Source organism: Octodon degus, unplaced genomic scaffold (assembly GCF_000260255.1).
Source record: "Octodon degus isolate 3935 unplaced genomic scaffold, OctDeg1.0 scaffold00271, whole genome shotgun sequence".
In the NCBI taxonomy this organism is placed as follows: Eukaryota; Metazoa; Chordata; class Mammalia; order Rodentia; family Octodontidae; genus Octodon; species Octodon degus.
Window position 1 is genome coordinate 1,891,248 of NW_004524847.1, and position 24,556 is coordinate 1,915,803.

Genomic DNA, 24,556 nt, shown 5'->3' on the forward strand with positions numbered 1-24,556 from the left:
ATTAATTCATGCATTTGAGCTGAGCTAGTGTCCTCCGCACTTGTTCTGGGTGGGCACTGGGTTTCCTCCATGTTTCTGCATTTGATTCTTTAGTGTAGATGTTAATTCAGGGATTTCTTTTTTTATTTCCAATCTGAGCTCCTCTATACCTTTCTGCAGCTGTTTATTTCAGAAGCCATTGATTCATTGTTTTCAGCTGTGTGATTCCCAATTTGTTCTGTGTTAGTGTCCTCTGCACTTTTTCCGGGTGTGGTTGGGTTCTGAGGTTGCATTTTATTCCTTCTCATCATTTAATGTAGTACTGTCTTCTGACCTTTGTTGTAGATCTTTGCTGTAGTTATAACCTTCACACGTACTGAAGTTCAGGTGCAGCTCTACAAAGTCTGGACTTATCCAGCTGTGCCTGGCTTGGATCTGGCTGCTGTGCTCAGCTCCTTCCCGCTGCTGCCCTTGAGGGTGACCCTGTTGTGCCCCTGTGGCAAGATGTTCTGCTCCTAGACTAGCTGGGTGGATCTATCCTCTACACTCTCTGCAGGGATTGCAGCTGCAGGGTTACACCCCAGGCGTGTATGCCAGGCCTGAGCTGTGCCTGGAGGGGGCAAGGTGGAGTAGGGGAGAGAGGAAGCTCTCCCTTACACTCACTGGGTCTGGGGGTTCCCGGAACACGGCAGAAATTCCTACTTGGGGGGCGGGGTGGGGGAGGTGCTGCGGAGTGGTAGGGGGCATCCCAAGGGGGTGGGAGAGGGTCTGGCCCACGCTGTGCCTGGGCTGGGACTGGTCCCGCTGGCGCAGGGTAGCAGGAAGCTCTCCCACACACTCACCGGACCTGGGCTAGGACTAGGTCTGGGGGTTCCTGGAACGCAGCCTAAGCTTGTTCTAAGTAGGTGCTTTAGACCACTGAGCCATCTCACCAGCCCATTTTTATTTATTTATTTATTTATTTTTGTATTTTTTGGTATAGTACTCCAAACTTCCCTAGTATTTTTTAAAAATCAGTACATATTAATTATACAGAATAATGGGACTCATGGTGGCATTTTCTTGCATGCAGGTGTCACCTTTCATCGTGCTCAACCGCCCTGTGCCTCCCCTAGCAGCCCCTTCCTCTTCTCCAGCTGTCTTCCTTCTGCTTTCTTGCCATCTTTTTCTACCCCTGGATTCTACATATGATGGAAAACACAAGACTTATTCTGTAAGGAAAATACATACATATATATAGTTATATATGGTTATTATAGTTATTATATATAGTTAAGATAGTTATACAGCTAATTTCTCTTTGTTCATTGAAAAGATTTGTGCTAATATTGCCTAATTATTTCATGCCTATATCTTGTACTCTAACTACTATGTAGAAAACAATACGCAGTGTACTACCTGACAGGCTCCGGCCCCAGAATGAACTGCTGAACTATCATGGGGCTCATCTAACACGGCTGAAGCCCTTGGAACACCAGCTTCACTTCCCAATGGCCCCTTCCTCCTCCTTCCCCACTCCAGCCCTGGATAGTTTCTTCTCACCTCTCCTGCACACACAGGAGACCCCAACCAGCGCCCTACATGTAATTGAAACAGCCCCCCAAACTCTACTCCTAGCAGGGTCCATAAAGATCTCCACTCTCTGTCTCAGTCGGAGGATCCCCCGCCTCCCTTGGATTATCTCCATGTCCTCAGAGATAATAAATAAAGTCCCCTTACTTTTTCCTTTTTACTTGTTTGTCAAGTCACCGCCAAAAAACTTAACACTAATTATTGTCACTGTCCTACTAGTTGTTTTGAAACTCTGTTTTATTGTTACTTTTACTTTTTTCTCTTTAACAAAATGACCTTTCTGAGTCTGGCTTACTTCGCTTCACATGATGACTTTCAGTTCCATTTAATTTACTGGAAATGACAGGACTTCCTTCTTCTTTGCAGCCAAACAATACTCCATTATGTAAATATCCATTTTCTTGATCCCTTAATTCACTGCCAGCTAACCTAGGCCGATTGTGTAACTTGGCCGTTGTTAACTGTGCTACAATAATCGCAGGTATGCAGTATCTCTATACTGCTGACCTTCTCTGGTACTTCTGTATCAATCTTAGGATCAGCTTTTCCATTTCTGGAAAAAAAAAAAAAAAGACAGTTGGAATTCTTGTAAGTACTGCATTGAATCTGCACATTAATTTCGGAGTTACTGCCCTCTAGCAAGTAACTCTCCCAATCCTGGAGCCACACCACGGACCACACCACTGTCTAAGTCTTCTTTAATTTCCATCAACCTTGTTTAGTAGCTTCCCATCCACCTGCATCACAATTTTTATTCATTTTGACCCTACTGGAAATTGAATTATTATTTTAATTTCATTTCTGGATTGGGGAAGCTTTAGAGACAATGATCAGAGTGGGGAGAAACAGAGACAAGCAACTAACACCTACAGAAAGACAAGGCTGAACACAGGAAAAAGTAGAAACAACAGATTTTAAGAAAGCTGGAGGAGGAGAGAAAAAGGAAGGGAGAGAGTGGGACTGGACTTCAAGCAAAAGCTCACAGATATTAGAAATGAAGTGGAGTTTCACTTGAATTTGAAATCAGCATCCAGGTTCCTGAGGTGCAACGAGAATATCCAAGGATAGATAACAGCACGGGGACAAAGAAAACATGAGCAGGCGCTAAAGGAGCCCACGGCGACTCTCTGGGCCAGAGAGTGCTGTGTTTTCACAGCTTCCTTCAGAGAGGCACGGGCGTACTCACTGAGAAGAGAGCCCAGCAGAGAGCCTTCAGGACGCTTGTGCCTGTCTTCTGAATGAGCCAGTTTCCTTGTACTCTTGGGGGTCAGACACGCCCAACGAAGAGTGTCCTCATGGAGAGCTAAACCCAGGGTCCCTGGGCTGCAGGACCCGTGCCAAGGTCTCTACCTGCAGACACCGTGGCACCCACACAGTCACCCAGGGACACCGCTCCTGCATGCTCCGATGAAAGATGCCGTATTTCTAGGCATGTTCTAATGTCACCTGAAGTGTTGTGTGAGAGACCTGGCTGGTATATGCTGTGCTCTGGGTGTATCCCTTGGAATGCATGTATGAGAAACACAGTCACCAAAGTCCCAAGTGAAGGCCTGGAGAGATGGCTCAGTAGAATAAGCACTTCCCTGGCAAGCACAAGGGCCTGAGTTCAATCCCCGGTTCCACAAAAACCCCCCACAAAGTCCCAAGTTAAGATTATCTGGCAGTGACCCTCTGGTAGTTGAGGTTAAATGGAGACAAAGCCCTGATGCAGTGGGGCTGTAGCTTTGTAAAGAGGAGGACAGACGGAGCTAGGATGCTCGGCCTCACGTGAGCTGCTTGTGCCCCTTCGGGACTCTGCAGAGGACCCCCACTCGCAAGAAGAACTTCACCGCAAAATGCCTGACCTTGAAGTTGCCAGCCTTCAGAAGCCCGAGCTGAGCGAACCTTCACTCCCTATAAATCCTCAGTCTGTAATATCCACTTAGGGCAGAAAACAGACTGAGGCAGGGCGTGGCCTCCTCTTCCGCAGGTGTAATGGCTTGAACAAGGGTGGGGGGGGGGAGGACACTGAAGATCACTTGAGCCCTCCTCATCCCATGTAGGGGCAGGTGAGAGGGACATTCAAAACGCAGGGCAAAACGCGAATGACTAACATTGTAAAATCTTCATCACATGCTTACTGACAGGTTCGGGCCCAAGTATGAATTGCTAAAGTCATTATTGTTATGGGTCACTCAGGATAGGAACCAGATCAACCAGACTGGAATTTGGAAAGCCATTTATTACTGAGCTCTGGGCCCGTTCTGCTGACCGAAAGGTGGCAGCCCAGGAAGCAGGGAGGGGTTTTAAAACCTGGAACCACATTAAGTTTGATAAGCAAATTCATTGACCACATTCAATTTGGTAAACAAATTCATTGTCTGACACAAAATAATGCTTTCAGAGTGATTGGGACCAAGACTCAAACTACATTTCCAGGGCTTTTGTTTTAGTTTCTGGTTAATTTGCACCTGAGGACCTGCAGGCAGCCTTGCATAGCCCGAGGTTACAAGAAGTTAAAGCCCATCTACTTGCCTTTAACTCATCTCTGTAAGCTAACTTTGCCGACAGGAATTGGTGAGGGTTACAGGAATTTTACCTAGCAAACAGCAAGAAACAACCACTAGTTACTAAACAACTTAGAACAGTGGTAAGTATACATTTTTACACAACAGAAAACACAAGATTTACATTTATAATCTAAAATGTGAGTTGATCCATTACAATTATGGTGGTCATCTAATATGGCAAATGCCCTTAAAACAAAAGCCCACCTTCCCAAGACCACCTCCCCGCTCTCCTCCAACTCGCCCCAGGACATCATTTCCTTCCACCCTTCCCGCCACCCCAGGGAAGACCCCAGTCAGCTCCTCAGGTATCTCTAGACATCCCCTTCAGCCCCCCACCCCTGACAAAAGGCCACAGAAGCCTCAGCCTCCCTTTGTCTAGTTCCGAGAATTCCTAGACCTCCCCAAATCCTCTCCATGCCCTCAAAGAAAATAGAGCCCCTTTCCCTTTTTGCTTCTGCCTGTCTCTTGGCTGTGCCATTCATCTGAAAGCACCAATCACTTCCCTGTGGCAGACAATTACAAAATCAATACGTGCTTATTGGGTACCACGTGCTTACCAGGTCCTTTATGAAGCTGTGACTCCCAGTCACTGTACTGACCTTGTCCCTTTCCTAGAAACAAAGGATGAGAGCCCGACTGGCCTGGCCCGCGCCACGCGTGCCGAGGCTGCTCCTGCAAGTGCGGCCGCACCTCATACTCCAGGCATCCGGGCCGCAGTCCCAGCTCGCCGCACCACCGCGCTGCTAAGACGGCGCTCCGGCTTTCTCTGCATTTGCCGCCCTGTAAATAAACCTGTGCTTGGCGCCACACCAGTCTTGACTCCTCCATTTCACTGTGAGCCCCGGTTCCCCGTTCTTCCGGAGAGAAAGCAAGGACCCAAAGAGAGGTGGAGGGTCATTCCAGGGGACTCCTGGGCCCCCTCCTCAGAGATCCCCACCCTTGCTGGACACAACAAAGACAAAACCTCTCTCTGGTGATTATTTAAAATGCTTTCAAAAGCAAACAGAATTTCTGTCATCTTGGCAATTTCTCAAGGTACGGTTTTCCAAGTCTTTTTAAAGTAGAAACTTATGAAACTTGGACATTTAAATGAGGGGCAGAGTAGAACTTTTTGTCTTGGTTACTTTTCTCTTGTTGCTGGGACAAAATACCTGACTCCCAGAATTAAGGGAGAAAAAGGTTTATTTAGCTCACGGTTTGTACAGGTTTGAGTTCATAAACAGCTGGCTCCAAGGCAGGGTGGCACATCACAGAAGGCAGCAGAAGACAGCAAAAGCAACAAGAGAAAAAAGGAAGGGGAGGGGAGAGGGGAGGGTGCAGGGAAGAGGGAGTGCCTCTCTCCCTCCCTTATAATGTATGTAGGCTCCCTGCCCCAGGGTAGGTGTAGCACTCCTACCCATAATCTCCATAATTGCAGCACTGGGCCACAAATCAAGCCCACCAAGACTATGTGAGGGTTTTGGGGGGACATCTAGACACAAACCATAACAGTTATAAAAGCTCTATGCTGGGTCAGGGAGATAGCTCAGTAGAATAAGCGCTTGCCTGGCAAGCGCAAGGTCCTGAGTTCAATCCCTGGTACTGCAAAATAAATAATTAAAAAATAATAATAATAAAGTCATGTCTGTAATCTAACTTTGTTTCTAAGAAGAATATATGCAGTGTAATATTTGTTGAAACTGTACTTCCGATTTGATTTGAAACTGTCTCACTGCTGTTTATCAATAAAACTTTGAAAAAAAATTTAAAAAAAAAGCTCTATGCTTTTGATTTTGAGGAAATGGATCATCCCCCAAGACACACACACACACACACACACACACACACACACACGGTTCTAGTTTCAATTTAAGTATCACATCTTTAGGTTGATTGGACCTTCCTGACCATCATGTTTGTGTTGAGAAGTTTATTCTGAAACAACTTGAGGGGCTGGGGAGATGGCTCAGTGGAATAAGCGCTTCCCTGGCAAGAGCAAGGGTCTGAGTTCGATCCCCGGTTTTGCCAAAAATAAATTAAATAAATAAATGAAACAACTTGGTCCAAGATGCTTAGCCCTGAAATGCTAGGAAACCAAGAAAGCCAGGCAGGCAGGTCCAGGTAGATTCCTGCAAGCTGGGTAAAAACAGGGGAATGCATATATGGCTTAGGATAAAAGCGACTTAATCCTGGCTGGAATGTACCTGGCTTACCTTAGCACGGAAGAGTCAGACACAGTCCCAGTTTCAGGGTTCAGTTGTAAAGCTCTACACACCACTCCAGTGGTTCCCTGTATTTGTGGTTTGCTGGAAAAGTGCAGGAAAAATAAGACCAGGGTTATTCCAGTACAAGCCAAGCTGTCATAATTCAAGATGGCCACGGTCATGTCAAGGTGAATCCATACAGCAGTCTCCCTAACTCTGCTATTTTACATTACTTCGTGGTTAATTTCCTCTACTGCAGTTATTATACTTTGTAATTACTTTAATTGCTATCCCTACTGCGAGGGTAGGATCAGGTTTACTTATTACGGGCCAAGCATAAGGCCTGCCCTGTACCAGGCAGTTAAGAAACCTACGGATGAATGAATGAGGGCCAAGGAAGGAGAAGCAGGCTGTGGAACAAGACCTTTAGAAGGGCCTGGCTTGCGGCAGCCACAGCAGGCAGCAGGGCTGGAGTTCTGGACAGCTCCAAGACCCTGTCAAGAGTTTGGCAGGTCAAGCTAGGCTGCCTCGCCCCATAATTATCCTGAGCACTTGGGCATGCAAATGCAGAGTCCTGCCGCCTCCAACGCACACCAGATCAGAACCTCTGGGATTCTGAGGGTCACAGCCCAGGAATCTGCGTGGGCGACACGTCCTCGGGCTACTCGGAAGCACCCGGAGGCCCAAGACACTTCAGATTAAATAACAGAGGCGCGTGCAGTGTGGCGGAGAAGGGCCAAAAAAGTTACTCCAGCCGGCTAGGGGTAAAGATACAAACCAAGGACGCTGCTGGACGGGAGCTCAGGGACCGGCCGCCAGCATCCAGCCCCGGGACCTTTGGCCGCACTTGGCCTCCGGCCGCGCGGGCCCCGCCCCGCCCTCCGATTGGCTGCCGCCCCACCCAGCCTCCGCTCTCGGCCAATGGGAGCTGCACGCGCCGGAAGCCGGAACCGGAAGCGCGGCAGGGGCTCTGCGACCGGCTTTTTCCCTGGGCTGCTGTCGCCGGCGTCATGCGAGGCTTCGGGCCAGGCCTGACCGCGCGGAATCTGCTCCCGTTGCGGTTTGCCCCGTGGCAACCGCGGCCGCCAGGACCACTGCTGTCGAGCAGGCCGGCGGCGGCGGCGGCGGGAGCGGGCTCCCTGACGCGGGCCATGGACGAACTGCTTCGCCGCGCGGTGCCGCCGACGCCGGCCTACGAACTGCGCGAGAAGACGCCGGCGCCCGCCGAGGGCCAGTGCGCCGACTTCGTGAGCTTCTACGGCGGCCTGACCGAGGCGGCCCAGCGCGCCGAGCTGCTGGGCCGCCTGGCGCAGGGCTTCGGCGTGGACCACGGCCAGGTGGCGGAGCAGAGCGCCGGCGTGCTCCAGCTGCGGGAGCAGCCGCGGGAGGCGGCGGTGCTGCTGCAGGCCGAGGACCGGCTGCGCTACGCGCTGGTGCCGCGCTACCGCGGCCTCTTCCACCACATCAGCAAGCTGGACGGCGGCGTGCGCTTCCTGGTGCGGCTGCGGGCCGACCTGCTCGAGGCGCAGGCGCTCAAGCTGGCGGAGGGGCCGCACGTCCGGGTAAGGACGGCCACCCCACGCAGTGTCCACCCGCCCCCAGGCCGGCCGCGCCGCCCGCCCCGGCCCCTGCGTGACCGTTCCCTTCCCGGCTTCCCGGGCGCTCGCCCAGGCCCGAGCGCCCCTGCCGCCCTCCAGCATCACCTGGCAAGACCCGCGTGTACAGTGTTCACTCAGTAGCACCTGTAAGGTGGCAGTCGGCCTCTTAGCCTGCTCTGTGAAGTCTCTTTTTGTTATATTAACCGAAGTATACCTGTGCAGGTATGAGCAAAGGCAGTCTTTAAAAACCTGGCTGTCGTCAGCCTGTTAAGTGGGCAGCCACCGTGTGTAAAATGATGCCCTAGGAATTCCCGTGAAGTGCCCGCAGTGACTAAAATTTAATGTCACTCATTGCCTTCAGGCCTTTTTTCTGCTTCGAAAATTTGGACAAGTTATTTTAATTCCCTGAGCTCTGCCCTAAAGGTGGGGAGTTTGAGTCGCTGGCCTGAGCCAGGTGCTTAGCGCTGTGAATTCATGCTAGATACAGTCTTTTTTTTTTTTTGTGGCGGAAGCGGGGATTGAACTCAGGCCTTTGCGCTTGCCAGGCGAGCACTTTTCTACTGATCTATCTCCCCGACTCCCAGTTACAGTCTTTGAGGTCTAAATGACTGTGACCTAAAAAATGGCCTGGGATTACACGCAGCCCCTTTGTAATCATCTAAAATGTGGAAAGGACACTAACACGCCTTTGCAGTGAGCAGTGGCTGTGAGTGATTTGGAAGGTGTGTGACACTCAAAACAGCTGAATGATACATCTGGAATCATTTAAGAGTCCCAGAACTGGCCGTTAACAGTTTCTGCTTCTGTTCCCGCAGTGTCAGGGAGGTGATGCGTGTACCCGCTCACCCCAGAACACATGTGTTTCTGATCACCCTCCACGGTCCAGCGTCTGGGAGCTGACAGTATTTGGGTTTTCTCAAAATCATCTTTTTTAACTGTTTGGTCTCAGATGCATAAAAACAAGGTGTAGTTGCAAATCAGTGCTAACAGTGGCTATGACTTTATTTCTCCTGATCGCTTGCTAAATTTATAATGCTGAGCATGACCTAGGAGCACAGACCTTTGGCCCTAAGATTCCCAGACTGAGAAGGCCCAGCTTATTGGCTGCCACAGACTCAGTCACAGATTCTTACTGTGTTGACTGTTGCAAGTTCAGATGCAGTCTTGAGTGGTTGAACTTTTGTCCCACACTTTGCTTTTGTAAATCCATAAAAGCCAAACTAAGTGCCTGGCTCTATGAAAACTGGAACCTTGCCTTAAATTTCTTACATAGCAAAATGATAAGTGAATTTTTGAGACCAACTTCAAGTGTCCTGGTCTGAGGTAGACTTGGGCCCCTAATGAGTCACAGTTGTCTGGGTATCAGATTGCCTCATGTGCTGTCTCAGGGTTCTGAGCCCAGAGGAAAGCGAAGAAGGGCTAGAGAGGCTTCTGCACAGCAGAGAAGCCTCTTGGCTCTGGGTGGTTCCTGAGGTCCCATCTGCACCTGAGTCCTCCAGTTCGGTGTAGAACACATTCCTTTGCACTTCCCCACAGGAGAAAATTCCTGGTTATCACGTCATGCACAGGGAACATCTCAGTGACCCACTGCCCCAGCCCTGGAACTTGACCTTGAGCGGGGAACTTGCTTCTGGGAAGTCCAGGGAAGCGGGCGAGGCTAGGTCTTAGACACGGGCAGTTTCCTCGCTTTGTTCACCTGCACTGTGCTGTACCTTGCAGACATCAAGACAGAGGTCTCAGAAGAGAATAGAGAAATCTAACGCGTGTGGTACCTTGACCTTTGGCCCTCCACGTGCTCTGAACTCCCTAGCCACAGATTTCCTGGTGGCTGTCCTGTGCCCCTTGCGCTTCTCCACCTAGAAACCCTAGCCTCTGTCCAGCGCCTACAACTGTTAGTGAAAGTGGTTAATTCCTTTCTCCTTCACTTTACCTAGCTGCATAATTTTATTTTAAATCTCTTCATTTTTTTTTTTTCATTTAAATCATTCTGAAAATTGTGGGTTTTTTTTTCCCATCTCTAGAAATTATCTATTGGAATTTGATCTTGCAGCCTATCATTCAGAATCACTTCAGGGCAGTCTTTTGGTTTTAAAAAAAAAAAGCGATTTTAGTTTTTTAAATAGTTTTAGGTTCACAGCAAAACTGAACAGAAGAGTCAGATTTCCCGGCTGTCCCCACACTCTCACACACACAGCCTCCTCCATTATTGTGTGCTGACCCAGAATGCCAGTGCCCATCTGCAGCACTGTCACTTGGTGTCCATAGTGGACATGAAACTTTGCTCTTGGTGCTGGACATTCTGTAGGTTCAGTTTGCAGTCTGTTCTCATACTTTCACTTCAGGGTTTTGTGTCATGTTGAACAACTCAGCCCGAACATTTTCCTTTTAGGAATTCATGGTTAAAAACTTGCAGAAGTGTGGTACAGGAGGCTTTATCACCTAAGGGCTTTCAGAAGTGCTTAGTACTTGGGGTGGGGGTGGGGCATCACCTCGGGTCATCCCAGGTCTCAGCCTTCCTGATGGACAGCTGCAGTGCCTATTCTCACCCCAGCTGACCGTTGAACTTGCTAGATGAGGTCCAGCGAGGACATCTTGGTGACTGGAGTTCCTGTGGGCCTGGTGCGAAGCCCTTCCTCGCTCCACACGGGTCCCACGGGAGAGTATGGCCCAGGTGGAGCTGGTTCTGTGCTTATGGGCAGTGGGTCCCACGAAGGAGGCCCAGGGTGGGGAGTGAGCCGCGTCCTGCCATCTGTTAAGAGATGTGGTTTTAGGTGACTTAATCAAGTCACTGACCTCCCCTGGGCCCATTGGCTCTGCACTGAGAGAAGAGATTCAGCTGATAGTGAGCTCGAGGTCAGCCTGATTCTTTCCTAAGACATGCCCTGAGGGATTTATTGGAGCTGTGCTAAAAATATAGTAAACAAAGGCGCATAGTTTGTCGTGCTCTTGCTTACCAGGGATTGTGACTATGGAAAATAAAACAATCCGTAAAACACATAATTCCATTGCCTAGGCAGCTCAGCAGAAGCGCTTGAGGCAAGTGGCCAGGCTGGGGATTATCTCTTTCCTTGAATATTTTAAATCAGATAAGATGTCTTTTTGCTCCCTTAGGGATGCTTAATCCTTGGATACAAAGTTCAGAGTCAGGAGCACATCTCCTTGAAGATCCAAGTGCTACTTTGAAAGTTTTTACACTGTGGCAAAGATCAGATGTCTCAGTTGTGTTTTTCAGGATAGGCAGTAGGTGTAAAAGGAAAGAGTGACCCTTGCCTGGCTGTTTGCTTTGTTTTATTTTGTTCTGTTTTTGATGTTAGAGGCATTGGGCTTCTTGTGAATATCAAGTCTACTGTTGCAATGTAGATTTGTAGGACTCTTGAATTACGAGTAGGCCAACCTTCATGGAGTGTTCCAGCAAAGGAATTTTAGTTGTTTTAATAATTGAGGGATTTGTAGAAAAGGCACCTGATACTTCATCTGTGTGATAGAGAGCCCGGGATGCTAGCCTGTAGAAAAGGGAATAGTGAATGAGTTAGTCTGTGTTTTGGTTAGAAAATGTTTTTTTCTTGGTCGAAGTTCTGGTGGGTTTAGAGGTTTGTCGGTATGCTTGTTATTTCTGCAGAAACTAGTGGTTTTACTTGTTCTTTTGTGGGATGCCCCTGGGCCTCAGAGGGATGTGAGTTCAAATCCACAGTCTGTTGTGCTTTGTTTCATCTCCAGAATGCACTGAGGGGTGCACAGAGAGTAGGTGAAGCGGCGACAGCGAACGTCAGCCAAGTGTGGCTGCCACCAAGGGAAGGAAGTCTTCAGCCAGAGGAGAAATGCTGTTCGCAGCCGCCTCTGGACAGGGCCCGGGTGTGTCCAGGTGTGCCCGGTCTGTCTTCCTTTGAGGGTGCGTCTGCGGGTGTGTGGCAGGAGTGTGCTGCAGGGTGAGGCTTATAGAATTTTGGGTTTTCTTCGTACATATTTCCACTTGGTTGATGGCTTACATTTCTTCGGGATAAAATCTCATTGAGACAGAACTGAATCTCCAGGGTAGTTGAAGGCCGGGGTGCTGCTCATCCTTGGTGGGTGCCTAGTGGCAGCTGGCACTGAGAGCACAGAGAGCACTCTTGACAGGCAGCTGAAACACAGGAATCGTGGCTGAGCGGGGGTGCTCCAGCCTGAACGGAAGCATGGGAACAGGAGAAGGGAGTAAGCCCCGTCAGCCACAGTCCTGCAGTCAGTATGGTGTCCCTGTATGTTTTTGTAAAATCTGTGTTTGGCTGTGTTAAATAAGAGTTTGTTTTTAGGGTCTGGGGAGATAGCTCAATAGAATAAGCACCTGCTTGGCAATCACAGAGTCCTGAGTTCAATCTCCAGTAGTACACCAAAAAAAAAAAAGTTTGTTTTTATTTATTTTTTATTTTTAGGGAAGGGTCTATAGGGTATTCAGGGTGTCAGTACTAGATCGGACTCATAGTGATCCGCCTGCTTACAGCCTCCCGAGAGCTGGGATTGTAGGCATGAAAAGAGTTTGTTTTTAAACCAGAAAGCACGCCCCACTGTGTAAAGCGCACACGCAGGAGGTGTGAGCTTCTGAGTGCTTGCACCGCTGTGCTTAGCACTGGCTCCCTCCTCCCCTCCCGCTCAGGGGCTCCTGAGTACCAGTACATTCTCTTCTCACACCAAAGCTCAGCAGATCTTGAGAGCAAGAGCTTATTGGCTGTTCCTTTAAACAGTGTCATCCAGGGAAACTGCAATTAGCGATGCAGAACAAAGTGACAAGCCAGCTTCAGCATCACCTGAGTATTCCAGCGGTTGCACTTCCCAGCCTTACGTTACTGATCAGCAATTGCAGAATTAATGAGTGAAAAACAGAGACTTGGTTCTCACCCGCTGCTTGTGCTGCCATAATCTCGTATGCTGTGGTGAGTGCCCGCGGCCGGGACAGCTGTCACCAAGTGCTAGCACTGGCCAGTGGGCTTCTGACCCTTAGCCTAGATTCCTGCCTGTCGGGTCCAGATCACATGCCTTAGCTGTCAGCAGCCCAGAATAGAAGGAGGAGACTGTGAGAACTCTTCATCATCCTGTTTCTTCTGTAGTTCATACCAAACCAGGTGTTTCCAGCTTTTTCTTCTCGTGGATGTCGTAGGGCTCCAGAGCGCCTCTGCGCTAGAACCTGCTAGCCTGTCGCTGACCTCTTGGCGCAGAAGTTCTTCCCTGGGCCTCCTTGAGCACCAGGAAGTTATATGCAACACTTTATTCATGTATTGGCATTTGGGAGGAGGGGGCCTGTGATTTTTAGCACAAACTTGAGTGTGACATTCCCAGGATTAAGAACCATTGTGGTTGGGCCAGGGAGATAGCTCCACATCATAAGCACCTACCTAGAAAGCGCAAGGTCCCAAGTTCAATCCCTGGTACCACAAAAGAAAAAAGAACCACTGCAGTCAGTGCAGGGTGGTTTTTTAGAGCCATTCTCTGACCCATTTTGCATATTTACATCCAGTAATCTGAACAACTAATTTGAAGACAACAATATGCCATATAACACCTGTTGTTGAATTCCCGTCTTCTTGTTTTGTGAATTTCTGTATCGATTCTAATTCTTTTTCTAGCTTTTTCTTTTAAACTCCAAATAAATAAATGAGATGAAGCAGACCCACATGTGTAAACTAAATAGCCGTTCTGTGTCCCCTGGCACGTGACCCATGACCCCTGGCACCGCCTGGCCTGCTACTCCTGATTGCCATTCCTTCTTATTTTCCATCGAATATCAGCCCATTAATGAATGCTTTGGAAATGAGAAGTGAAGCAGAAATGGCCTTGGCCCTACAGAGCTCACAGCTGAGTGGAGGAGACTCGGGTGGGAATCTAGAGTGGAAGGGCCCGCAGGCTCATGCCACACAGCCTCTGTCTGGAGAAAGGCCTGTCTCGGCTCATACCGAGTTTGTGTCTGTCCTATGCATGTCACCCTGGAAAGCAGCACGCTTCACCACAATGTCTGTAGACAGCACCCGCCCCACGGCGCTCCTTCCTGGTGTTAAGTCCTTCAGTGTCTGTGACTTCCACAGTTGGTCCTCACTTTGTCCTCTTCTACCCTCACAAGGTAACAGAGAGTAAAGATGTGGCCTTCTGTGTGCCCCAGTGCTTAGGGATATAAAGATAGACCTCATGTTGTTCTGAAAACTGCTCCAAGCCAACAATCTGTACCTGCACCTTCTGCTCAGGTAACCAAGATCTGAAGTTTTTCATCTTGTAACAGAGATTAAAATGTAAATTGGTGGCCAGGCATGGTAGCGAATGCCTATAGTCCCAGCACTCGGGAGGCTGAAGCAGGAGGATCGCTGTGAGTTCAAGACCAGCCAGGTAGGGACTGGGGAGATGGCTCAGTGGAATAAGCGCTTCCCTGGCAAGCGCAAGGGCCTGAGTTCAATCCCTCGTTCTGCAAAGAAAAAAAAAAAAAAAAAAAGACCAGCCAGGGCGACATAGTGCCTGACAACCTGTTTCAAAAAGAGAAAAAAAAAAAAAAAAAAAAAAAAAACCTCAATTGGCACTATATAGTGCTTACACCTGTTATTAAGCTGATCACGTCTCATCCTTTATGAACCTTATACAAAGGTTCAGGAGGTCAGCTGAGAACCAGATGCACTCTTTGCCATCCTTTAATATTACTCCATGCAGGTGGTCCCATATAACTCACTGATGAGTAATAAGGAATCCAAAGTAAACAGTGGTTTAAAAAATATAGGTTGGTCTCAGGTCAAAAGCTAAGGGTAGGCGGCCCTGTAGTATGCTCAGTGACTCCGGCTCTGGTACTTCTCTGCCCCAAAACACTCTTCAAAGTCGCCTCATGGCCCCCAAGTCTGGTCTCCTGCAGGCCGCCACAGCGCACACCAGCTATGGTGGAGAAGATGGCGAAGGGCATACTTCTGCAGTCTTGCGAGGGTCCTCAGAGCTGCCATGGGACACCTCTGTTTACTCCTCATCAGCCAGCTCCTGGTCACGGGACCACCCCCAGCCAAAGTGCAGCCTCTATTCCAGACAGCCGCAGGCCTGGCGGTAAAACAAGGCTTCTGTGTACTCGGAAGGAAAGCAGCTGTCGGAGGCCGCCCGTCTGCTGTCCTCCCGTCTGCACTACGTGCTGGCAGTGGCTGGTGCTCAGCCACACGAGGCTGCCCTGAGCGTAGACTCTGCTCCGGCTCACGTGCCTTTTGTTTGACTTGCCTGAAAGACATCCGAGCAAATGGGTCTGTGATGGCAACTCGAGGGTTTTGGGAGGTAAAGCAAAGTTAGAATGATTTCATCAAATCTGAAGTACACTGTTTGCAAAATGCACTGTAATTTTATGTCCTCCTAGAGTGGCTTTAAAGTGCTGCTAATTAAGCTATGACTCGCCAACTTTACAAGACGTGCCCTGACTTCCGAAGTGCTCAGCTATGGAGACGTGGCATCTTCACATTGATCAGACAGTTCTTGGATGAGCCCTTGTTTCCCCTGGAAGCACCGTGTGGTGCTGTGCTGTGCCAGAGGGTGTTCGCGCGTGCGGAGAAGGCGTGCTGCAGCTGCACAGTCTGCACTGGTTCTTCCCATGGGGTGCATCTTTCCTTGTTTGTTTGTTTAGAGACAAGGTCTCAGTAGGTAGCCCGGGCTGGCCTAGGATTCATGGTAATCCTGCTGCCTCAGCCTTCCTGAGGGCCAGGATCACAGCTGTGCACCAGCACACCTAGCTGTCCTATTACGTGTTCACTTACATTAGGGCAGTGTGAACCTTCTCACTGAAGTGGTCCAGACTAAGCCAAGAGGGAGCCGAGCCCTGGCTTGATACGAGCTCCTTAGAGGACTGGGAGAGGCTGCCCGAGGGTCGTCGCGTCGTCTCGTGCCACACCACATGTTGTGACCTGCTGTGCTCATGGTGATGCAGAGATGGTTTGGGGTGCTTCCCTGGCAAGCGCGAGGGCCAGGGTTCAATCCCTGGTTCCACCAAAAAAAAAAAAAAAAGAGAGAGAGATGCTTTGGGGCTGATGGGCCTCCGAAGCTGACCCTGCATTATTTTTTCCTTTGTAGGAGATGAATGGGGTACTGAAGAACATGCTCTCAGAATGGTTTTCTTCGGGGTTCCTGAACCTAGAAAGAGTCACCTGGCATTCGCCATGTGAGGTGCTTCAGAAAGTCAGCGAGTAAGTATGAAGGTTTTCTGTCCTTTGTGCTGTAGCTGAAGGCCAATGTCCACCCTTGTGTATACTTTATCCTGACCCAACAGGCCCAAGCCCACTGTCCACCAATGCAGTGGGGCCCAGAGAACAATGCGCCTGGCTCGGTAATCTCGGGCCCACTGACAGCTCCCCCACGCCACATTATCACAGGTGTGGGAACTCGTTCAACCTGGCGTTCACCTTAGTAATCGAGAGCGTTTACTGCTGGGCACTCTGGCACACACCTGTAAGTCCAGTGCGCAGAAATGTGAGGCAGGAGGATCCCTGTGAGTTCAGAGCCTGCCTGGCCTGCACAGTGAGTTCAGGACCAGCCTGAACTACATAGTGAGACGCTGTTTCAAAAAGAAAGAGAAAAAGCCTTGACCTCACCTAGCTCTATGTCTGGTGAGAACCTCTAAGTGAGCCGTTTACCTGCAGCGTGTCTGGGACGTAGCGTCACGTGGGCCTGCGCATTGCAACATCCTGCCTCTGTTGCGTGCCGTCCGTCGTATCTGAGGCCTGGCAAGAGTCCTCTCTGGGCCGCTGGTGATGGTAGCGCTCACTGTCATCTCACCTGCAAAAACAGAGTTGGGGAGAGGGGTGAAGATGGGAGACGAGGGGCCCCAGAGGTGGCGTGCGCAGTGTAGGCAGCCATTTCAAGTGCGGATTCCAGGGAGAGACAGCAGCCATGCTGAGGCCTGCGGTTCTGCTTTGCCCTGAACCCAAGAGCCTCACGAACCATGAAGAATGGGAGCAGTTTTGTATGTGACGCGGTCTCAAATTACAGTGTCAGTGCTGCTTCTCATTAAAATGATTTTCTTTAGGTCCCCAAGAGTCACTTAGAGCTGTACTGAATGTGTGCATTTGGCCTTTGTGGACAGCATGCATAGAAATCAGCAGTTAGTTTCACAAGTAAGTGTGTTCCCTTTGCACGATTCCTTGTCAGATCTGAGGCCGTGCACCCTGTAAAGAACTGGATGGACATGAAACAACGTGTCGGGCCCTACAGGCGATGTTACTTCTTTTCTCACTGTTCAACGCCCGGAGAGCCCTTGGTCGTTTTGTATGTGGCACTCACCAGTGACATCTCCAACAACATCCAGGTACCTGGGCATGGGCACTTCGGGACAAGACAGGTGCCTCACTAGGGCCTTTAGGGTTTTGGTTCTAGCTTGGTGATACTTGGTTTGTTTTTGAGGCAGGGTCTTGCCCTGTTGTTCAGGCTGGCTCTGAACTCATAGACCCTCCCGGCTCAGCCTCCGAGTACTAGGGTTACAGGCACGCCCCTCCATACCTGGCTTGCCTTCTTTCTTCAGATAGTTGCTTTTGGGCTGGCCGGATGCTCAGTGGACTGAAACACCTGCTTAGGCAGAGCACAAGGGCCAGGGGTCAATCCCTAGCATGCTGTGCTGGCCCTGCCCCCTGGGGCACCCTGAGACAGCGATTAAGACTGGGTGTGGTGGTGTGCACCTGTAATCCCAGCGCTTGGGAGGCTGAGAACAGGAGAATCACTACGAGTCTGATCTACATAGTGGAACCCTATAGACCCTGTACTAAGTACATTTAAAAAAAAAAAATAGAGGGAGATGGCTCAGTAGAATAAGCGCTTCCCTGGTAAGCACAAAGACCTGAGTTCAGTCCCCAGTTCTGCAAAAAAAAAAAGTTGCTTTGAATTTTCATAGACTTTGTACTTGGGCTGATAAAACCTCCAGGCACGAAATTACAGAATGTAGCATGAGGGGTGCAGACAAGCCAGGCACAGGACAGCATCAGCCCGGTGGCACTGGCTCGGAGCCACACTCTTGATACATGTGAAGTCTGGTGGGACATTTCTGTGGCAGTGGACAGTGGTGAGGGAAGAGGTGATAGGAGGACACATGGTTCAGCTCTGTGCATGCGTTAAAGTACCTGTGGGGGCCTTAAGATATGTAACTGAGAAAGTAACAGATGGGTACACAGCAAAGCTCCTGGGTGAGGTGGCCTCAGCTGGTCCCTCCTGGAAGAGTGTGGCAAGCCTGTCCCAACACATGGGGCTCCAGGGCAGCATGCATGGAAGAGCAGCTCTCCATGGAGGTCACAGCAGTGGATACAAGTGTGAGGCCCTGGGCCAGAGCAGGTCTGCTCAGCCCGAGAGGTCTGGGGACCAGAATAGCCCATGAGATGGGTAGGCGAGGTGACGAACCTTCACCGGAATGCCCCAGGCAGTCTGTGTGTCTGAGACGTCACAGTCATTCAGTAGGGCAAGCAGGCAGGTGCCCCAGTCACCAGGAGACCACCCCCAAAAGGCTTAGAGTGTGAAGGCCAGTGGCACTGGAGGTTCTCGGGGCCCCTGAGGGGCAGCCGGGTGCGTGGCCTGGAAACTCCACACCAGGGTCCCTGTGCACAGCACTGCTCACTGCAGAGCAGCCGAGGACCTCGCTGTGCCTGCGTGGAGGACGCTCAGGGAGTGCTCTGCCAACACACCTGCCACCCGCCACACGCAGGGCTCTCTGTGTTTAAATAGTGGTGTGGGTTTATGTTGGACACGGAAACCCAGCCTTGACTTACTGTCAAGTAGCAACGCAGGGCACAGAAGAACATGTAGTGCGTGGCCTTAATGACAATACTTGTGGTAGCTGTTGAGCATACTCTTGTGTCCGTGGAATGTTTGTGTGAAGCTCCCAGCTCCACATGGGGTAGGTATTGGTTGTATTATGGCCTCTCAAAACTGCAGCTTAGGGGAATGTCTGTACCGTGCCTGCAGTCATAGGGCAAGTAAGGACCAGACGAGATCTGAAGCCAGCCCTGGCCTTGACTTCAGGCAGAGAGTGCGTTCTGTCCGCTCTGGGCTGAGCAGCCTTCCGTCTGAGCCTACTGTAGCTGGCAGAAGTTAAAGCGGCTTGGATGTATTCTTCCAGGCCAGCTGGGGTCTCGCCTCAGAGCAAGCTGAAAGGAGCTGCTGCCAGTGCGTTGACTGCTGGGGCTCCGCAGACCTGCAGTCAGGGCGCTGATGGGGTCAGGCTGCAGCTGGTGACCTTCCCGTGGAAGCCGCTTCGTAGACTGCTTTGTGTGTGCGTCTGTGTGCTTTCAGTTAGTAAAACCAAGCATGTTGGTAGAAAATTAAAAAGTTATAGAGAAGAATCCTCAAAGGGTAAATTTTGAGTAAAGGAAAATTACATTGGGCTACTGAGAAATCTGAAAAACTAATGTTCAGAGAAAGGAGCAAAGATAACCAAGCCGTAGAAGAGCAGGCCTTCAACGAAAGTACCGAAACCGGCGCTCGGGGCTGCACTGGCCCTGACACAGGTTCAGTGCAGGGGCCCTTTGGAAGTGAGTGCCAGTTTGCACGGAGGCCTAGAAGGGGCAAAAAGGGACTAAGGTGCCAATCAGCAGAGCTTGCACAAGAGTTTCACAGCGACAGAAATGAGCACGCTGAGCAGGCACCACAGAGAGGTTGTGGAACGGTCACTGTGGGAATGTTTAGGACAGCTCTGCAGCCTGCGCCATTGCCATCTCTGAGAGGCAGCCCATGGCCCGCAGTGGGGTGGAGTGTGAGCAGGAGAGCATCCTGCCCACCAGCACCCTTGGTTCGTATGTTCCAGGCCATCGTGAAGGAGCAGCCCCCATCAGAGACAGAGGAGAGGAACAGAATCGCCGCCGCCATCTTTTACTCCATCAGCCTCACACAGCAGGGCCTGCAGGGCGTTGAGCTGGGAACTTTCCTCATAAAGCGTGTTCTCAAGGAGCTGCAGGTGAGTACAGTGTCGTGGGTACAGCGGCCCAGGCCCATGGCTGCGCTTGCAAATGCTTGGTCCCGCTGCTGCACCCCGCCGTCTAGCTTCGTGATAGGTGAGGGGTCCTGCCCGCTCCTTGGGCACAGACACTGCTGAGAGGCTCCCCAGAGCCCAGCTTGTCACCGACCACAAGTGCAGCTCTAGCTGAGAACATGAGCCCTTGAGGTGACCTTGCCATGGCTGGTCACCAGGCGCTCCTAACTACTTACGTTGTCCCTGCGGCCCCATTCATTCCTCTTGGTCTGGGCTGAGCGCCCCACAGCCATGCCTGGCCCGCCCGTGCTGCACAGTGCCTCTGTCCATCAGCAGGGCTTTCCCATGGCCTGGTTAGACCACCTAGGCTCTGCGGCTTGCTGCGGACCCCACCCTTTCCTGCTGCCTCTGAAGGATACCTCCTGTGCTCCAGAACAGCAGTGCGCTGGGCCTAGATTAAAGCTGCCCCATGGGGCCCTTGGGAGAGCTCCTGTGAATAGGTGAGCCCAGGCTGAGTGGCCAGCTCTCTGCCCACTGTACCTCATCAGCATGGTGCTGGACGGGACCGCAGGGGAGCCCGTGGTACTGTGCTCTTCTTGCAGTTGTAATCAGTGTTAACCAAGAATTCGGCCGTTCGCTGCTTGCCCCCAGACTCGGTAACAGGCCACATCTGATTAGTACACTCCTTCCTAGTCCTGCTCTGTGCTCGTGCTGTCGGGGTCTGGGGGTGTGAGGGTAAGAAAGGCAGTGAAGAGGGTAAGTGGGACCCTGGATTCTGAGTGACCCCCACTGACCCAGGAGCCACCCGCAGGGCCCTCCCCTGCCCTCCACTGTGAGCCGAAGTCCTGAGGACCTTGGAGCATGAGAGGGTTTGCTGGGGTTGATAAAGGTCAAAAGCAAGCCGCCTCAAACGTCCAGCAAGAGGGTTGTGGTTGGGGGAGCCATGGTAGAGTTTTACGTTTGAAAATGACTCTCTCATTAAAATTGTGGGTTTGGATTGTAAACAATACTTAGCAAGTGCTCCTGGTCCAGACCCAGGCTGCAGGCTGCAGGACAGGTGCCCAGCTCTGTGTCCGCGTAGAGTCCCAGGGGCATTACACTTACAGACTCCGGACTGCAGGTTTGTCACAATGGTGCAGTATGGTTGTTTCCTTTTCTTCTTTGATATTTTTTAAAAAAAAAAAAACCTATAATGAGCATATACTACATTTATAATCATAAAATTCAGGACTTGGGGCTGGGGAGTTAGATCAGTGGTCCAAGTGCCTGCCTGTCAAGCACAAAGACCTGGGTTCGATCCCTGGCACCTCACACTATGCCAGCCCTTGAACCCTGGGTATGCCATGCTTACCACTGAAACTGGGTGTGGTGGTACATACCTGTAATCCCAGCATTGGGGAGGCTGAGACAGAAGGATCAATATGAGTTCGAGCTACGTAGCAAGACCCTGTACCAAATACATACATACATACGTACGTGCATACCTACATTTAAAATTTTTTAAAAAATATTTGGGACTTTTGAAAACAATCAAGATCTCTATACAATTTGAATAAGAAAGGATGAACCGAACCGTGTGCTTTGGTGACAGCCTTGCCTGCCCCTGCTGCCTGCCCTAGTACCTTTGAAGTTGTAGCTGGGCACCGCTTTGCCACTCACAGGTTCCTGGGCACATGAGTGCCAATTATCAGCCTAGACTCTGGCCTGCAAAGGCCTCATGGAGGGCATGGTGCAGTGGGAAGATGAGGCCTGTGGTCAGAAATGACCACGGTACAGGGACAATGCTCTAATTGACCACAGGCAGCTCCTGACCTCTGTTTCACCACTGTGACAGTGGGTACGATGGAAACAGCACCCCAAAGGCTCACCTTGGGGACTCGGGGTGCCTCTAGGCCCTGCCGCTCACCAGGGTCCTCATTCAGTGTGCCTTGAGAGAAGAAATGTATAGCAGTCCGTGTCACATGTCACTCTGTCAACTGCAGAGCTGTGACACTAGGCTGAGTTGAGAGGTATCCTGTGTAGGTTTGAGTCTGCTGAATCTGTGTTTTCTCCGCCTCCCTCTCTCCATCCACCTGCTGTGCAGAAAGAGTTTCCATACCTGGGGGCCTTTTCAAGTCTGTCACCCATACCCGGATTCACCAAGTGGCTCCTGGGGCTTCTGGGCTCACAGACAAAGGAGCATGGGCGGAACGAACTGTTCACAGAGTCAGAATGTAAAGAGATCACCGAGGTCATTGGTGGCCCCGTCCATGAGACCCTCAAGGTCCTCCTTGGCAGCAGCGAGTGGGCACAGTCAGAGAAGCTGGTACAGGTGCTCCGGGCACCCCTAATGCGGCTCTGTGCCTGGTATCTGTACGGCGAGAAGCACCGTGGCTACGCCCTCAACCCCGTGGCCAACTTCCACCTACAGAATGGGGCTGTGATGTGGCGTGTCAACTGGATGGGCGACAGCAGCCCCAGGGGCCTCACCAGCTCCTGTGGCCTCATGGTCAACTACCGCTACTACCCAGAAGAGACGGGCCCCAACAGCACGGCCTACCTGAGCTCCAAGAGCATCAAAGCTTCTGAGCAGGTCCTCAGCCTGGTGGCCCAGTTCCAGAAGAACAGCAAGCTCTAGGCACAGCCCTCCTGCAGCCCAGCCCAGCCCAGAAGGGTCACCTCTGGGAAGGCGAGAGCCGCAGCGGCACGTGTCACCTGCTGCAGCGGGGCAGTCTGCGAGGCCAGGACACAGCTGTTGCTCTGTGGCAAGGACGTGCCACTCAAAGGAGGTGGTGGGTGCTGGTGCCCACACCCCGGGGTCACTATGTGCCCCCTGAAGTGCAGGAGCCCTGAAGCCTCTGTGCCTTGGCACCTGGGGGTGACTGTGGGCCTAGAGCAAGGGCAGGCGGCCCAGGAAACACATCGGCCCTCGAGCTGGTGGCACAGGCCTCGGCCGTAGCTGTCCCGGGGAGATTGGGAGCGGCCAGCTCTACCCAGGCACCTGCCTTGGCAGAGCCTGTAGGTTGTCACTGGCCGTGGGGCCTTGCTGCTGGGAACCTGCATTGAGTTCTAGGCTTTAAAATGACAGTGATTCAAGTTCATAATGAACTGAGCAGTAAAGAACAAGTTTGTTCTGTGAAGCATTAAATGCAATTACTTAATTGTGGCTGTCCTTACAATTAAAATCTGGAGGAACAAGGCTTGGAGGTGCTGCGGAGCCTTGTGGCATGTGTGGCTCTTGAAGGGGGCACCAGATGATACACAGAGCAAACGTGCAGGAGGGCTGGTGGGTATGGCGCATGTCCTCGCGTGTGTGCGCCTGCCAGGCTGCAGTCCCCCGCTGTCCAGACCCGCGCCGGCTACCTCGCGTGCTCCGTGCTGTGACTCGATGGCCCATGTTCGTGCCCTGGTGCTCACCTGAGTGCTGGCTCTGCCTTCCCACCGGGCAGCTGGCTCAGCTCAGGACCCAGTCCAGCCACGCCTGGCGCCCAGCGCTCTCTGCTCATCTGCCAGCCCCCAGGCTGCTGCGTCCCAGGTGTTCCCAGGCCCGCCTTCCAGTGGCCTCAGTTCAAGGCAAAGTCCACAGCCTTGCTGTGGCTCCCCATGCTCCAGAGCCTGCCTCTGTTCCTGTCTCTGCTTCACACAGGTGCAAGCCGCCTCTAGCCCATCCACAAGGCTCAGCCTTGCGCCCTGCAGAGACTCAGATCCAAGGGGTGCAGGTGAACATGGGGGTACGCAGGCTGTACCTCGTTCGCAGGCATTGGCTTCAGCCAGTGCCCAGTTCGAATCTCAGCCTTGCCACTTTCCACCTTGGCTTTGCCTGCTTCCTCTCCTTTAGCTGGGGATACCATGGGACACAAGGGCAGCATTTCCAGACAGCTGGCAAGCGAAGCTGTGCTGCTAATCACTATCCATTCCTGCACGTGTACTCGGGTCCTCGGGCTCCTGAATGAAGGCTCTTAGATCTGCCATCCCTTATGTGGTCATTGGACTGGTTAGGGTTCTCAGGCCTCTATTGGCAGTGACTAACTCATTCCCGGTCTCCTCTGGCCACGGCATGGCAGGGGGGCTTGAGGGAGCCCCCCAAGCCCTCATAGCTAAGCAGTCCACTCTGTGGGGGGAGGGGAGGCCTAGGCCAGGCAGCAGCCTGCTGTCCAGCTGCCTCCTCCCAAGCCCTCATCTGCTTAGCAGGGGTCGCTCCCATGCCCTCTGTCTGTCAGCCTCTGTGTCTCTCTTCCTCTCTTCTCTCTTTGAGGGTTTTGCTCAACAAAATTGATAGCACTGCCCTCAGTCTTGAGAACTCCACACTCCTAGAAGGAGGGACTTCCTTCTTGTTTCATCTGTTCTTAAAGGAAAAGGGTTGGAACCACTCAACATTTTTGCAAGCATTAGCTTGTTCTAAGCTTCATTTGCAATTAAGGGTAAGATATTCTTAGGATTTAAATTGAACAGATATCTTCTGATTTATAATGGGATTTTGAGACATACACTGGAATCTGCAGCCATTGAGAAGCACAGACTGTGTGGGAATTTCTGTTCGCCACAGAAAGTTGCAGCCCTATTTTCAGTGTAGTAAAATGGACAGAGGTGCCCAAGGGCTTCCTCGCCTTGGCTTTTTGTCGTTTGCATTCCCCACCTCATGATCTCATCCAGGAGGAAGGGAGGTGCTGTGCTCCTTCACGCTGGGGGGGGGGGCTCCCGCAGGTGCCCTCCAGGCACATGCCCAAGGCTTCCCCTCTTTTCCAAGAGGCACTGTGGTCTCATTTTTGGCCAGCC

At 51.3% G+C, this 24,556-nt stretch overlaps 2 protein-coding genes across 2 annotated transcripts in view; both read left to right on the forward strand.

Annotated features, from left to right (window-relative positions):
- The first annotated feature begins 7,225 nt into the window (after nt 1-7,225).
- Nucleotides 7,226-22,941, forward strand: Mlycd (malonyl-CoA decarboxylase). The gene is made up of 5 exons (XM_004646561.2): nt 7,226-7,845; nt 15,928-16,040; nt 17,002-17,158; nt 19,637-19,786; nt 21,885-22,941. The coding sequence occupies exons 1-5, from the start codon at nt 7,294-7,296 to the stop codon at nt 22,416-22,418; spliced, it is 1,506 nt and encodes a 501-aa protein (XP_004646618.1). The 5' UTR covers nt 7,226-7,293; the 3' UTR covers nt 22,419-22,941.
- Nucleotides 19,734-24,556, forward strand: part of Osgin1 (oxidative stress induced growth inhibitor 1) — a 35,927-nt gene continuing 31,104 nt past the window's right edge. The window contains exon 1 of the mRNA XM_004646562.2: nt 19,734-19,786. The gene's annotated coding sequence lies outside the window, so the exon portion shown is untranslated. The remainder of the gene's footprint in view (nt 19,787-24,556) is intronic.